The 14,755-nt window shown below is 38.3% G+C and overlaps 1 protein-coding gene across 1 annotated transcript in view; it reads left to right on the top strand.

The window, feature by feature from the left end:
* Positions 1-11,656, top strand: part of CIAO2A (cytosolic iron-sulfur assembly component 2A) — a 35,315-nt gene extending 23,659 nt beyond the window's left edge. The window contains exons 3-5 of the mRNA XM_007957953.2: positions 6,153-6,202; positions 9,593-9,638; positions 11,559-11,656. Of these exons, the coding sequence (XP_007956144.2) occupies positions 6,153-6,202; positions 9,593-9,638; positions 11,559-11,656 (194 nt within the window). The remainder of the gene's footprint in view (positions 1-6,152; positions 6,203-9,592; positions 9,639-11,558) is intronic.
* Positions 11,657-14,755: the final 3,099 nt, after the last annotated feature.

Below are 14,755 nucleotides of genomic sequence, written 5' to 3' on the forward strand. Positions count from 1 at the left end.
TGCTTCTTTGTGTGGACTGTGATGCTCTGTTGTCTCTGAGGCATTTTGACATTTTGTGTTTAAATTTAATTGATGACTGTATGTTGGAGTGACTTGCCCATGATTTTCTTTTTCTTTATTTTGTTTGTATGTTATCTTCGTAAGCAGGGTACTGTGCTGTGCTCCTCTTTTCACTAGTTGACAGCACTTATATACTTGCCACCTGTCTTCTTTCCTGTTGTCTGCCTCCCATATGTCCCTGCTGTCTTTGGCAAAAAGAGCCTGTTTTTATGTCCCTGAAATCTGAATGAGAATGCTGTCACTTTAATATACAGAATGGCCACCGTTTGTAAACATTCAAAATGTCTGCGCCCTCGTTCACTTGAAATATCCAAAATGGCTGCTGCATGTAAACAATCAAAATGGCTGTGCCCTCCGGACAGCTGAAAGTGCATAGCTCAGGTTGTCTCCCTCCTTGCTGTTTCCCTTCCTAGTCATAGGCCACTAGTGCAATCGTCCCTGCAGCCCTTGGTGACCAGGGCTGATCTTTAGGTCATTTCTCAGGTCCCAACACCACTTGGAAATATTTAGGCTGTTGGTCCTGTCAGGTGACAATCCACTGGTCCGACTGTCCCTGTACTCACTGTTTGCATTTAGGTTTTTTCACTAGTTAGTGCTTAATCCACTTCTGTATACTTCTTTTCAAAGCTCAGGGCTCCAGAATTATCTTCTGTATCTCTGTTAATTTGTTTCTCTTTCTTTGTTGAAGAGGGTCTGTGGAGCTTGTTTGACTATTTTGCCATCTTACTGGAAGTCCCTTAAAGAGGTCTTCTGCGACAAATTTGTCTGATGCAATATGTTGTTTGATTTCTTGACTGCTGCTTCCATAGGCATTGATTGTAGATCTAAGTAAAATGAAATCTTTGACAACTTCAACTTTTCTCCATTTATCATGATGTTGCTTATTGGTTCAATTTTGAGGATTGTATTGAAATTAATTATATTGATAAGAATTTTCTGATTTTGTTAATGCTATGGTTATGTAAGAGAATTTCTTGGCTTTTGGAATACACTGAATTATTTAGAGGTAAACTCTTAAATGGTTCAGAAAAAAAATGACTCTAGTTAAAGACAAAAAAAGCAATAAAAAATCAAACAAATGTAGTAAAAAGTTAACATTTGAGGAATCTGGATGAAGGATCTTTGGGAAGTTTTGTTTTGTTTAACTATTCTTACACCATTTCCCTAAGTGTGAAATCGTGCCTCTCCCCACCAAAAAAGGGAAAAAAATTATGTGAAACCAAAATTATCCCCAAACTCATGGCTAAATTAGGGTTATGGGCCAGTTCAAAAGCATATGAAATAGTTGAGTGGTCCTCACATCTGCTGTAATGCAGGTCAATATTTTATTTTTGCTCCACTATTGTGATTTATGTCTCTCTTCTCACTTGTTGACCTGGGTTCACTCTATTCCAGATTTCCTGCATGTGGACCATATCCTGAGGGATTAGAGGGCCCTGAATACATAGATAACTACTGTGATTATTAAAACACCAATACTACTAGTATAGGCATACCTCTGAGATAGTGTGGGTTTAGTTCCAAACTACCACAATAAAACGAATATTGCAATAAAGTTAGTCATGACTTGTTTTGTTTCCCAGTGTGTATAAAAGTTATGTTAACACTATAGTGTAGTCTATTAAGTGTGCAATAGCATTATGAAAAAGTTTGAAATATTGTGAGAATTACCAAAATGTGACATATGAGACAAGAAAGCACATGCTGTTGAAAAAATGATACTGATAGATTTGCTCAACGCAGTGTTGTCACAGTTTTCAATTTGTAAAAACACTGTTTCTGTGAGTGACAGTAAAATAATGTATGTCTGTAAAAGTATTATGGAATGTATAGGGATGTTTTGTATTAGATACAAAAAATTTCTGGGTCAGTAGATACCGAAAATGTTGCTACCATCCTGATGTGGAGAGTTTGTCTTAAAATACCGTGACACTAATAAGGAGCCTTTAAATAGGTGGGGTCCACTACTCTACTCCAAGAGCCTGAAGCAAATTTATCTTTCAAAAAATATTTATTTTGTGTCTTTTAAATTATAAAAGTAACATGTTCATTGGCAATAATTTTGAAATACTACGAAAGTATAAAAAAAGAAAATAAAAATTCAGCTGTCATAAAAGAATGTATGTTCTAGGCCAAAATCGTAGCTCAGTCAGCTCTGCCACAGTGTGACATTGGGTAAGTTACTTAACCTTTCTGAGCCTCATTTTCCTTATCATAAAATGGGAATAATAAGAGTATCTAATTTCAGAGTTGTAAGGATTAAGTAGTAGGATGAAAAATATGAAGAATATTTTTTATTACATATTATCCTTAATTATATAGTCAGATAAGTTACATACTAATTGTATTGATATATCATAATTTATATAACTGTTTAGAGTACTTGTATATATAATACTGTGATGGACAACTTTATACATAAACATTTTTACATACCTCTAGTTAATTGCTGCACAATAAATTTCCTATAGGTGGAATTATTGGGTTACCTGTTCACCCACTGCCATCGAGTTGTCTCTGACTCATAGCAACCCCTCCTTGGGTTTCTGAGGCAGTATCACTACGGAAGTAGATTACCCAACCTTCCTTAGGTGGTGTAAATATTTTTAAGTCTCCTAGTACATATTAGGAGCTCTGGTAGCACAGTGTCTAAGGCTTCTGACTGCTAACCAGAAGGCTGGAGGTTCAAACCCACCAGCCACTCCTCAGAAGGAAAATTGAGCAATCTATTTCCATAGTGAGATCACCTCGGAAACCCAAGGAGGGGTTGCTATGAGTCAGATCTGACTTGACAGCGTTGAGTTTAGTACACTTTAGGGAGCTCTGATAGCGTAGTGCCTAAGGCATTTGACTGCTAACCAGAAGGCTGGCGGTTCAAACCCACCAACCACTCCTTAGAAGGAAGACTGGGCAATCTACTTCTGTAGTGATACCACCTTGGAAACCCAAGGAGGGATCACTATGAGTCAGAGCCGACTCAACGGCAATGAGTTTAGTATATATTAAGGACCTCTGGTGGTGTAGTGCCTAAGGCATTTGACTGCTAACCAGAAGGCTGGTGGTTCAAACCCACCAGCCACTCCTCAGAAGGAAGATTGGGCAATCTACTTCCGCAGAGATAATGCCTCGGAAACCCAAGGAGGGGTCTCTATGAGTCGAATTGACTCAACGGCGGTGAGTGTTAAGGAGCTCTCATGTTATAATGGTTAAGGCATTGGGCTACTAACCAAAAGGTTGATGTTTCAAATCTATCAGCCACTCTGTTGAAGAAAGATAAGGCAGTCTGCTTCCATAGAGATTTACAGCCTTGGAAACACAATGAGGGTCACTATGAGTGAGAATCAACTTGATGGCAGTGAGCGGATTTTTTGGTAGTACATATTGGCAAATCCTTTTGGAAAATACTTTAGCAGTATATGTAAAAAGTCATTAAAAAGTTTATACTCCTTGGCCCAGGAATTAAGGAAATAATTTCATAGAAGAAAATAGTGACATTATGTAACTTTTGTAGTAAATTTATAATAATGAAACCTGGACAAAATTTTCATATCCATGAAGTGGGAACTGGCATCAATATGATAGAATTTCATATCACTAATATGAAAGTGATAAGTAGAACCAAGGAATCGAAAGTATCTATGTGAGAAATGTTTGAAAAATCTTGAAGGTTAAATTGAATTTGAGTTATGATTATACAGTTATAAAATAACTGTTTATGTGGTCAGAAATTGAGAGAATATGAAATGAAAATAATTGTTATGTAAGGGTGGTAAGATAAGGTTATGGTTTTTATCTCAGATATGTACACTTGAACAAAGTTTTATCACTTTTTTGGGCCTTTTAGTTGCATATTTTAGTTAAGACACTTAGCTTTTTAAAGGATTATATGGTTGTGTAAATGTGTTCAATGTACATGATTGGAATTATCTTCTGTATCTGTGTCAATTGGTTTCTCTTCTCTTTGTTGAAGAGGGTCTGTGAGCTTGTCTGTCTTTTCTGCCATCTTATTGTAAGTCTCTTAGTGCACATGATTGGGAGACTCAGTGAAGAGGGCCCTCTTTTTGGCTGACATGCTGAGGGCATTTATGCAGGTAGTTCTAGCAGGGAAAGAGACCTGAGGAAGCTACCTTGGTTGCTTAAGTTGTCACCTACTCATTTATCCTGGTGAGTAATTCCAAACACAAAGAAGACTCAAAGGGAACAAGTGCATAAGGCAGGGAAACCAGTTGATAGTCATTTGTGTTGTTTAAGCCCAGACATGAATGGCTGAAGGCAGCTGTGGTAGGATGGGAAGGGTGGGCACAGGATTTGGTGTCAGAAGGTCTAGGTTCAGTGCCAGTTCTGCTGTTTATTGACTATAAGCAAATCACTTATCTTGGTTTCTTGGCTATAAAAATGCAAGTGATAATAGTAATAGCTAACATTTACTAGACCCTTATTATGTGTCAGGCACTGTTCTAAGCACATTACACAGCATTTTATTTACTCCTCCTAACAACTCTACATATGGTGATACTGTTATATTATCTGTTTTACAAATAAGAAAACTGAAGCTTAGAGAAGTTACTTGCCCAGGATCACACAGCTAGTGTGTGGAGATGCCAAATTTTTAATGTTAATATGCCTCTTGTGAGGATAATGATGCTCAGGAAAGTGCATTGAGAATTGTGAGACAGTTATTATTTACTTTATGGGTAGAACACCTGCCAGCAGTGATTATAGCACATGAATATGCTCAAATGGTATGCAAATAACAAGGAGACAAGAGTGGGGACAGGGGAAGAGGATAACTCCCCCAGACATGCTTTAAGGCAGATCCTCTAAAGGGAGACTCCTTAAGGACATGATAGAATATCTTTAGAGTCTCCCCAATATTTATTATGGAACTACTTTGCTCCAGATCCTGACCTAGGTCTAGTCACATTACAGTCTCTGTAAAAAGAATTCTTTTTCCTATTCTGGGATTTTTCAAGCTATTCTGTTAGATAACCTGATGGTGCTTAGAAGACCAAAAGCAAATTAATTTCATACCTCCCAAAAAGGTAGTCTAGCAATTACATTTTGCAGAGTTGGGACAGTTTTGGGTTTTGTTGTTATTGTTTATTTGTAATCAAATCAAAATACTAAGAAAATGTTCTGATAGGATAACAAGTCTTTAGGTATTATTTGGGAGAGGAAATAAACTTCTCCAAGTAAGAGCCTACAAAGCCAGGAGTCTAGAGAGGTACTATTCATTCTGACTCTGCTTTTTCAAAAGTCATTAGTGAAACACTCTCTCTTCATAAGATCAGTTTGATTTATCTTCTGTTGTCCAAAAGTATGGAGTTAGTTTAAAATTCATTCCTTATTTTGAGGTGGAGAAGAAGTAGAACACTGCCATTAAGGATCAAGCCCAGTTTTAATTTCTGCTTCAAGTCTCAGCTGGAAAAAATATTATTGAACTTTTGGGGTGATAAACTGAACTTCAGAGGTATATGTTTTAGGGAAATCTATTTGTATCTTGCAGACATAGAGGATTCCAAATTTGAGAGGTTTCTTGCGGCCCTTTTTAAGTGGCTCTTACGTATTTTACATTTGTACATGGCCTGGTCTGTTGTGGACATTTCATTAAAGTTTGACGAATGAGTTGACTTGTGGTTGAAGATGGATGGGTGTAGTAGAAGGGGCCTGGGTTTTGCAGTGGTCTTGAGTTTCATTCCCAACTTTATTCATCATCACTGGGCAAGTTATATTGTGACCTTGGTCTCATAATTTGAAAAATGGGGTTGGTAATACCTGTCTCAGTAGATTATTGTAAGAAATAAGTAAGACTAAATGCCTAGCATGGTGCAGGATTCATAGGAGACACTCAATAAATTTTAATTCTTGTCTCTTCCTTTGGAGTCGCTAGCAGTGCCACCAGCCCAGAATCTATCCTTTAAGTCTACCCTCTACCCATGACGGTGAGAAATAGAACAGTAATTTATGCCACTGGATTGAGCCAAAGCTATTTTCAGCTCTTGGATTGTATGGAGATGCCCAGATACAGCTGTATGCTTTTTCAGAAACCAACAAGAAGAGATAATTGGAGCCTTTTTTCCCCTCCTCCACAGGGCTGTGCTTAAGAGTAAAACTTCAGCGGTGTTTACCATTTAAACATAAGGTAAGGAAGATTGACTTTTTGTTGTTGTTGTTTATAATAGTTTCATTAAGATACAGTGAACATACCATATAAAACCAAACTCACTGCCATTGAGTCAGATCCAACTCATAGTGACCCCTCCTTGGGTTTCCGAGGTGGTATCACTACGGAGGTAGATTGCCCAACCTTCCTTCCAAGGAGTGACTAGTGGGTTTGAACTGCCAGCCCTCTGGTTAGCAGTCAGATGCCTTAGGCAGTACGTATGCTACCAGAGCTCTAAACTGTACAATTCAGTGCTTTTCAGTGTATTCACAGAGTTGTACTGTCACCACTATCAGTTTTGGAACATTTTCATCACCCCTGAAAGAAACCTTGTGCCCATTAGCAGTCACTCTCAATCCCCCTCATACCCAATCCTCAAAAACAAAAAACAAACTCACTGCCATTGAGTCAATTCTGACTCATAGTGACCCCCATTGGGTTTCCAAGGCTGTAAATCTTTGTGGAAGTAGATTGCCCCATTTCCCTTCTATGGAGTGGCTGGTGGGTTTGAACAGCTGACCTTATGGTTAGCAACCAAATGCCTTATCCACTATGCCACCAGAGCTCCTTTATACCCAACCCTAGTCAACAACTAATGTCCCTCTTTTTTTCCATCTTGTAATTAACTGAAGAAAATGAGTTGTCTACCCAAATTCTGGAATTCAGCCATTTCCTACAGTCTGGATTTTATTATTTTTTTTCCCAGTGTCATTTTCACATTCCTTTGCCCTTTATAATTCCATTAAATTGTAGTTAGATTAGGATAGTAGATCAGATTCATTGTTTCTTTTTTGAGAATACTCATTTCATAGGTGGTATTACATACTTCCTGTTGCCTCAGATTAAGAGACATGATACCTGATTGTCTTTTTGTGATGTTAAAATTGATTACTGGGTTCAGGTGTTGACAGCCTGATCTACTTATTATAAAGTTCCTTGCCAGCTTTTCATTTTATACTTTTAAGTCATTTGCCTAGCTTCATTATTTCATCCCCCCCAAAAAATCCAAACTCACTGCCATCGAGTTGGATCTGACTCATAGTGACCCCTCCTTGGATTTCTGAGGGGGTATCACTACGGAAGTAGATTGCCCAAGGGATGGCTGGTGGGTTTCAACTGCCAAAGTTCTGGTTAGCAGTCAAATGCCTTAGGCACTATGCCACCAGAGCTCCTTTCATCAGGGGTTTTTAAAATAGTGATATTCTATCATATCTTCTTTATTAGCTGAAATTTCCATATAAAGGAAGAACTTCTCCTCAACAGCTGTTTGGTTCCTCTGAGGTATAGTTCATATAAGAATAGCAGGGCCAATGCTCGAGTCTTCCCCTTTACTTATCATTTTTCAGAATAATGATTCATGATAACTATAAACCAAAGTAAAGGAGTACAGAGTGATTCTGTACCTGTTGCTCTAGAATAGGTCTAGAATAAGAGTGAGCACATTATGCCTCTGTTGTTGTTGTTGTTTGCCGTTGAGTCGGCCCCGACTCATAGCGACCCCTCCTTGGGTTTCCGAGGCAGTATCACTACGGAAGTAGGATTGCCCAACCTTCCTTCCGAGGAGTGGCTGGTGGGTTTGAACCGCCAGCCTTCTGGTGAGCAGTCAAGTGCCTTAGGCACTATGCTACCAGAGCTCCTACATTATGCCTCTAGGGGAATTTAAATGGTGTTCTGTCTTTTAAAAAAAGAATGAGCTACATCATCTCTAAGCTCTTTTCCAATTGTAATAGGTTATGATTATTTTCACTTATAAAAAGCATTTATCTCAGTGGTGGTGGTGTTATTTGCCATTGAGTCAAGCAACTTAGGCACTATGCTACCAGAGGTCCTATTTATCTTAGTAGGAAATAAGAATTTGTTCATATGCTCCAGTGTTCTCTGGAGAGTAAACATGCCTTCATTTATCAATAACATGCTTTATTTGCTAAATGTTTTGCAGTAATTTTGTATGTTTGCCTTAAAAGCTTTGGTTTGTCATTTACATTAGGTAGATACACTCCTTGGAGAGATCAGTCATGGGAGAATAGAAGGGCTGTGTATGCACAGGGAGACAGCTCAGAGGGCAGGAGTGCATGGGAGGGAAGGACACAGGGAAGAGGTGGCTATGGGGAGGAAGTGGGAAGAGAGCTATTGCATTGTGGGAAATTACAGTCAATGACACGAGACAAAGTATATGTGAACTGCTGTATGGAAAATGAATTTGTTCTTTAAACTTTCACCCAAATCACAGTAACAAATTATAAAAAAAAGCTCTGGTTTGTGGAGGTTAGCCAGTTTGAGGAGGTACAGCAGGGCCAGAAGGGGTAGCTTAACCAATATAATGTTGTTGTTGTTATTTGCCCTCAAATCGGACCTGACTCATAGCGACCCTTCCTTGGGTTTCCAAAGCGGTATCTCTACAGAAGCAGATTGCCCAACCTTCCTTCCGAAGAGTGGCTGGTGGGTTTGAACTGCCAGCCTTCTGGTTAGCAGTCAAGTGCCTTAGGTACTACACTACCAGAGCTCCCAACCAATATAATACTTGAGGATAAATTTGTCAAGGTAACAGTAAAGGAGAAAAGGAAGGTGCTGAAAATTAAATATATTGTGTTCCTGTTTTTGTAAGACAAACACAATGAAAAAAAACCTCCAACCTTGGTGTATGTGTGATATGTATGCAGGCATGCGTGTGATATTTATGTATACAGGTATATGTGTGTATGCATGTATATATGTGTAATCTGTAAGATTATGTGATATAGAGAAAAATATGGAAGAAACTACATTAGACTGTTAATGTGACTTTCCTGGAGGGTGGGGCAGGAGGAAGTTAGATACTGATTTGGGAGAAATAGGTAGAATCTAGGGGAGCAGCAGTATATCCATGAATAAAACAATAAGTATGAGATCTCATTTGTGTAAAACAATATTTGTGTGTTGTTGTTAAGTTCTGTTGAGTTGACTCTGACTTGTAATGACCCCATGTGACAGAGGAGAACTGCAACATGGGGTTTTCTTGTCTATAGTCTATATGGGAGCAGATTGCTGGGTCTTTCTCCTAGGGAGCCACTGGGTGAGTTTGAACCACCAGCCTTCTGGGTAACAGCCTAGTGCTTAACCATTGCACCACCAGTCATCCTCATACTTGTGTGTATATGTAAAAAATTAATGAGAATGCCCCCTACAGCCCTTCCCCAGGTGAGCAGAATAAAAAACTTTGCTAATTTTAGTCCTTATTTTAGAGAAGAATGTGAGGGCCTGTCCCTAAGTCTTTGTTGGTAGAGATAGGATTTGGGCTAACATCTCTAGACTCTTGAGTCCACCATGCATTCCACCTCACTTTCATGTTTGAATGTTTTAATGTTTGCTTTTAATATTTTTTCTTTCTAGTTGGAAATCTATATTTCTGAAGGAACACATTCAACAGAAGAAGACAGTAAGTGAATCTTGAGATAAAAAACAATGTCACGTTGCACTTAATGCTGGATATACATCCTTCTGCCAGCCACATAATACTTGCAAAAAGTGCAAAATCAGTTCTTAGTGTTTTTTTCACAAATGAAGAAACCCAAGCATTTCAAGGAAGTAATTTTTTTTAGGATTCCATTGTGAGACTCTGACCCTATGGATGTTGACTGGTTTAGGCCAGTGGCTGCACATCTGTAAAGAATATCTGGCTCTAGGGACCTTGACCTATGAGTTCTGAAGAGGGCTTGATTCTTTCCTTAGTGACAGGATAGAGGTGTGTTCTTGATGTGAGTGAATTTGATGGGTCCTAGAAGGTCTAGCAAGTAAAGTTTTCGGGAATTTTGGGGTAGATGTTCTCTGTCTGGGTTAATGTATCAGATGAGAGAAGGGAACCTTTTTAATATAGAGGACCTCTGGTCTACAGAGAGAAATCTCTACTACTTAGAAACAGCACAGGCAAATAAAGTTTGGGAAAAGCAAAAGACATAATGTTCTGTATGACCTACTTGTTATGTTAAAGACAGAGAACAAATTTTCATCTGATACAGAGCAAATGATGAGAAATATGTTTAAAATGCATGTTGTGTCTTAACTTTCATTGCTAGATAAATTGAAAACTTGGGAAAAGATAGCAGAGTAAGCGAAGAAAGACAATGTAATAGAGTAAGATCAAAAGTAAGATAGGTACACAGAGTTAGACAGTCACTCAGAAAGGCACCCACAGGCACCCACACAAAAACACGTAGAAAGGAGATGCAGGGAGGGAAGTCCATCAAGATACTGTCATGAAAACTCTTAAAACATGTTCTATTTTCACGGTTCCAGACATGTAGATTATTTTACTTCGCATGGATTACAATTTATTCAAACCCAATAAGCTGATGGTTTCTACTTCTTACTTCAAAGAATAAAAGAATTTAGGTACTTCTATATCCACCCAGATTGGTTTTTTTTTTTTTAAATTTAGTAACTAATTCTTTATTGAGTGCTTTCTATCTGTAGGCACAGTTCAGCCTTTGAGATACATCCTTGTCTTTGTGGAGCCTGTGTGGTAGTAGGAAGAAACAGAAGGAATTGAAATTGTCTAGATAGGGAGATCCATATACATAAGATAGTTTAGCAACATCCCAGAAAAGTCAGTCTGTGTTGAAAATATAGGCATTTCTCTTTTGAAGTCATCCATCTGAGAGTGCAATTAGTGAATTATAGGCAACAGATATTTTTTATATTCTTTATTATATGGCTGAGTTGGGGGAAAAAAAAATTAAGAATTAAGAAGTAGAAACTGTCAAGTTTGAATAAATTGTAATCCATGAGAAGTAGACTAAGAGGAAGAAACATGAACGGAAAAAATCATACAAGAAGAAATAATAAAAATAAACAAACATAGGAAAATAGTCTCACTCTTAATCCAGGAAATACAAATTACAATAATAATAATATGAAGTCATTTTTTCACATTTGTGTGTGTGTATTTATTTAAAGGTGCTTGTTGTTGCATAGTCATCATAATTAATTTAGAATGTTTGTGATCTTTGCTGTGTTAAATAATCCTGTAGTTTTGAAAATGTGCTTAAGGGAAATACAGCAGTTTTCAAAACTTTATTAACTCTGAATATAACAATGTGAGGATATATATATATATGGACAAAGACTGGAAAGAAAGTAAGTACTTGTGGCAGAGTTGTAGGATTATGGGGGATTTTTTTTCTCTTAAGTTTGCCTTCCAGAACTTGGGAATTGTATTATGAGTAATTAGCCAACAACAGCTTCGTTTAAGCTCTTAAAGAGTTAAATAGCAGCGTAACTGTTTTACCAGGCTAATAAAATACTGTCTGTCCCTATCTATTGATACAGTTTTGCTAACTTTTGTCTGTGTATTTTGCAGTCAACAAGCAGATAAATGACAAAGAACGAGTGGCAGCTGCAATGGAGAACCCCAATTTACGGGAAATTGTGGAACAGTGTGTCCTTGAACCTGATTAGTAGCTGTTTTAAGAGTCGTTGAACTGTAATTATTTGATAGATTTGTTTAAACTCTTTGTAAAATGTAAAAGACTCATGTTTAATAACTAGGTGATTTGTACCTCAGAAGATTTTTTTTAAAGGATCATTTCCAAGCAAGATTTAATTATAAGGTAGTAACTAGTTTGTTCAGTGGATAACATTCTAAGGATTTATAACAATTAAGTGATCAGACAGAGAAATATTTTCTAGTTATTATGTGTAAGATGAGTTGCTATTTTTCTGATCCCATTCTGATAGAACTACTTTTCATGTCAGATTGCTACTCTGCCCAGATATATTAAATTTTAATCATTATTCTGTGAAATAAAAATAAACAGACGATTCTTGTAATGATTCATTTTAGAATGTTTTTATTCAATAGTAGATTTCATTGTAAATGTCAGTTCCTTAAAGATACTTCCGAAGCTTTATTTTTGCTGATTATATAGAATCAGAGATACGAGAACCAAAAGGGACCCTTAAGAGATCATCAGGTCTAGGGCCTGCCTTCCTTCAAGGAGAGTCCTGGACCCATTTATAGATGAGGAACAGATACGGAAAGGCCAGATGCACATCTGATGTTGAAGATCAAAATGTTCCCTCAAAAAGTTTAAGTTAAACCAATCTAAATTCATACTCTGTTCTTTATTTGTAGTTTGTCGGTTTGTTTTAGGGGATTTTGGCCATTTAAGTATAAAAAGATTTGGTAGGCAGTTTCCAAGATGGCCCCAAATGATCCTCGCCTCCTGCTACTCATGCCTTTGTTTAGTTTCTTTCCATATTTAATTAGAGCTGGTTAGTGTGACCAGTAAAGTACAGCAGAGGTGAAAGTGCATGATGTGTGAGAATATATCATAAAAGGTGTTGCTATTTCTACCCTGGTCTCTTGTATTACTCATTCTGTGGGAAGCCAGCCACCACGTTGCAAGGCCACTCAGATGGCCCAGTGGAGAATTCTACATGAAGAGGAGCTCAGGCCTCCCACCAAAAACCAGACCAACTTGTTAACCACGTGAATGAACCTCCTGGGAAACGGTTCTCTAGCCTCAGTCAGGCCTTCAGGTAACTGCAGGTCTGGCCAACATCTTGACTGAAACCTCATGAGAGCTCTTGAGCCAGAACTGCTAGCTAAGCCATTCCCAAATTCCTTACCCACAGAAGCTATGAGAGGTAATAGTGTTTATTGTTGTTTTATGCCGGTTTTGGGGTGATTTGTTATGCAAGCATCAGTAACTAATACACAAGTTATTATAATGGAACTCTTCTTGCCTCAAATTTAACTGAGGATCCCGCAGAGCAGGAGAAGCTATTCTAATGCTTTTGAACTTTGTCCACTTCAGGAGTATGTTTTGGAGGAACAGAGAGAATTTTGGCAAGGAGATTGATGAAGAGGTTTCTTTGGCTAAATCTGTTGCTATGCTGTTGTAGCTCCATTTTGGCAGAAGGGTGGGGCTATGACACCTTCTACCACTGTCTGCTAAAGGGCGTTTCAAGGGGACAACTCAGAGAGTTCGGAAATATGTCCTCCGCAATTGGGAGACCCAGAACACTGATGTCTGGCTCAGGCCTGAGAAAGAAAGCAGATGTGGGCTGAAGGCTGTGGTCTGACTCCTCCCTAGGAAATTGAGAGGGTAAGGGAAAGGCCAGGCTAATTACTTTCATGGCAGAGCCCTCATGGTAAGGAATGCATGAATATTTCTCATGGATCCTGCTGTTGGGTCATATTTGACTGTTCAGTAGGCCATCAATAGGGCTAAAGAGACCACAGCAGAAAGGGTCTAGATGTGTCCTGCCTGTTGCTCAGTGGTTGAGGAGAGGACAGCAAGTGAGCAGCCAGGGTAGAGACATATTTGCCAGGGTCAAGGGCATAGCAGAAACCTCTGATAAGCCCATTAAAGTGCTATCCCAAGAGAAGGAACCAGCTCTCATCACCAGGCAGGCCCAGAGAACAGAGTGCCAACCAGCTAAGGAAGAACTGCCCTACCTCCTTAGCTCCTTGACTTTTTGAGGCAGTGGTAGAATAAATAGCAAGCAGGGAAGTTGAAGAAGGGGTGAGAAGAGAGCGCAAAGAACTCCATCCCATTTCTCCATTGTGGGTTTCCAGCCCGAAGCAAGCTCAAGTTAACAAAAGATTTAATGCCAAGTTTATAGTTTTGACTATTAGATGTGACTGGATACTTTGATGAAATGAGATTATATGATTAAAAGTAGTAGGAGTACTTACCTGACAGAAGGCATGTGTCTGCCCAAATCTTCATCCATGGGCAGAGGAAGATCATGCTCCCTCAACAGAGTTTAAAAGGATAATAGGAGACAAGAGCAAAACTAAATTTTTTGTGATAAAATACACGTAACAAAAGAATTGCCGTTTTAACCATTTTTAACTGTACAATTCAGTGACATTAACTGTACCATGTTGTGCTATCTGTTTCCAAGAATGGAATGGTTCTTGATGTCATCCCACAGTTCCTCTGGTTTTCAGTCATTGGTGTTCAGTGCATCAAATCTGTTCTTTAAATTGCTTCTAAATTCAGGAGGAATGTTATCAAGGTCATATTTTGGCTCTCATGGATTTGTTTTAATTGTCTTCAACTTCAACTTGAATGTGCATACAAGCAGTTGATGAACTATTCCACAATCAGCTTCTAGCCTTGTTTTGGCCAAAGATTCAATTTCTCCATCTCCTCTTGTCACAGATGTAGTCAGTCTCATTCCTGTGTATTCCATCTAGTGAAGTCCACATGTGTAGCCATCTATTACATTGTTGAAAAAGATGTTTGGAATAAGTTGGTCTCACAAAATTCTGTCATGGGCTCTCCAGCATTATTTCTATCACCAAGGCCATATTTTCCAACTACTGGTAAGTCGTCTTTATTTCCAACTTTTGCATTCCAGTCACCAGTGATAATCGACACATCTTGATTGCATGTTTGTTCAATTTCAGACTGCAGAAGTTGGTAGAAATCTTCAATTTCCTTATCTTTGGCTTTGGTGGTTGGTGCATAGATTTGAATAATAGTATTAACTGGTCTTCCTTGTACCAAACCAAATAACCAAACTCACTGCCATTGAGTTGGA

The sequence above is a fragment of the Orycteropus afer genome, unplaced genomic scaffold (assembly GCF_000298275.1).
Source record: "Orycteropus afer afer isolate SDZICR_OR568_19922 unplaced genomic scaffold, OryAfe1.0 scaffold00015, whole genome shotgun sequence".
NCBI lineage: Eukaryota > Metazoa > Chordata > Mammalia > Tubulidentata > Orycteropodidae > Orycteropus > Orycteropus afer.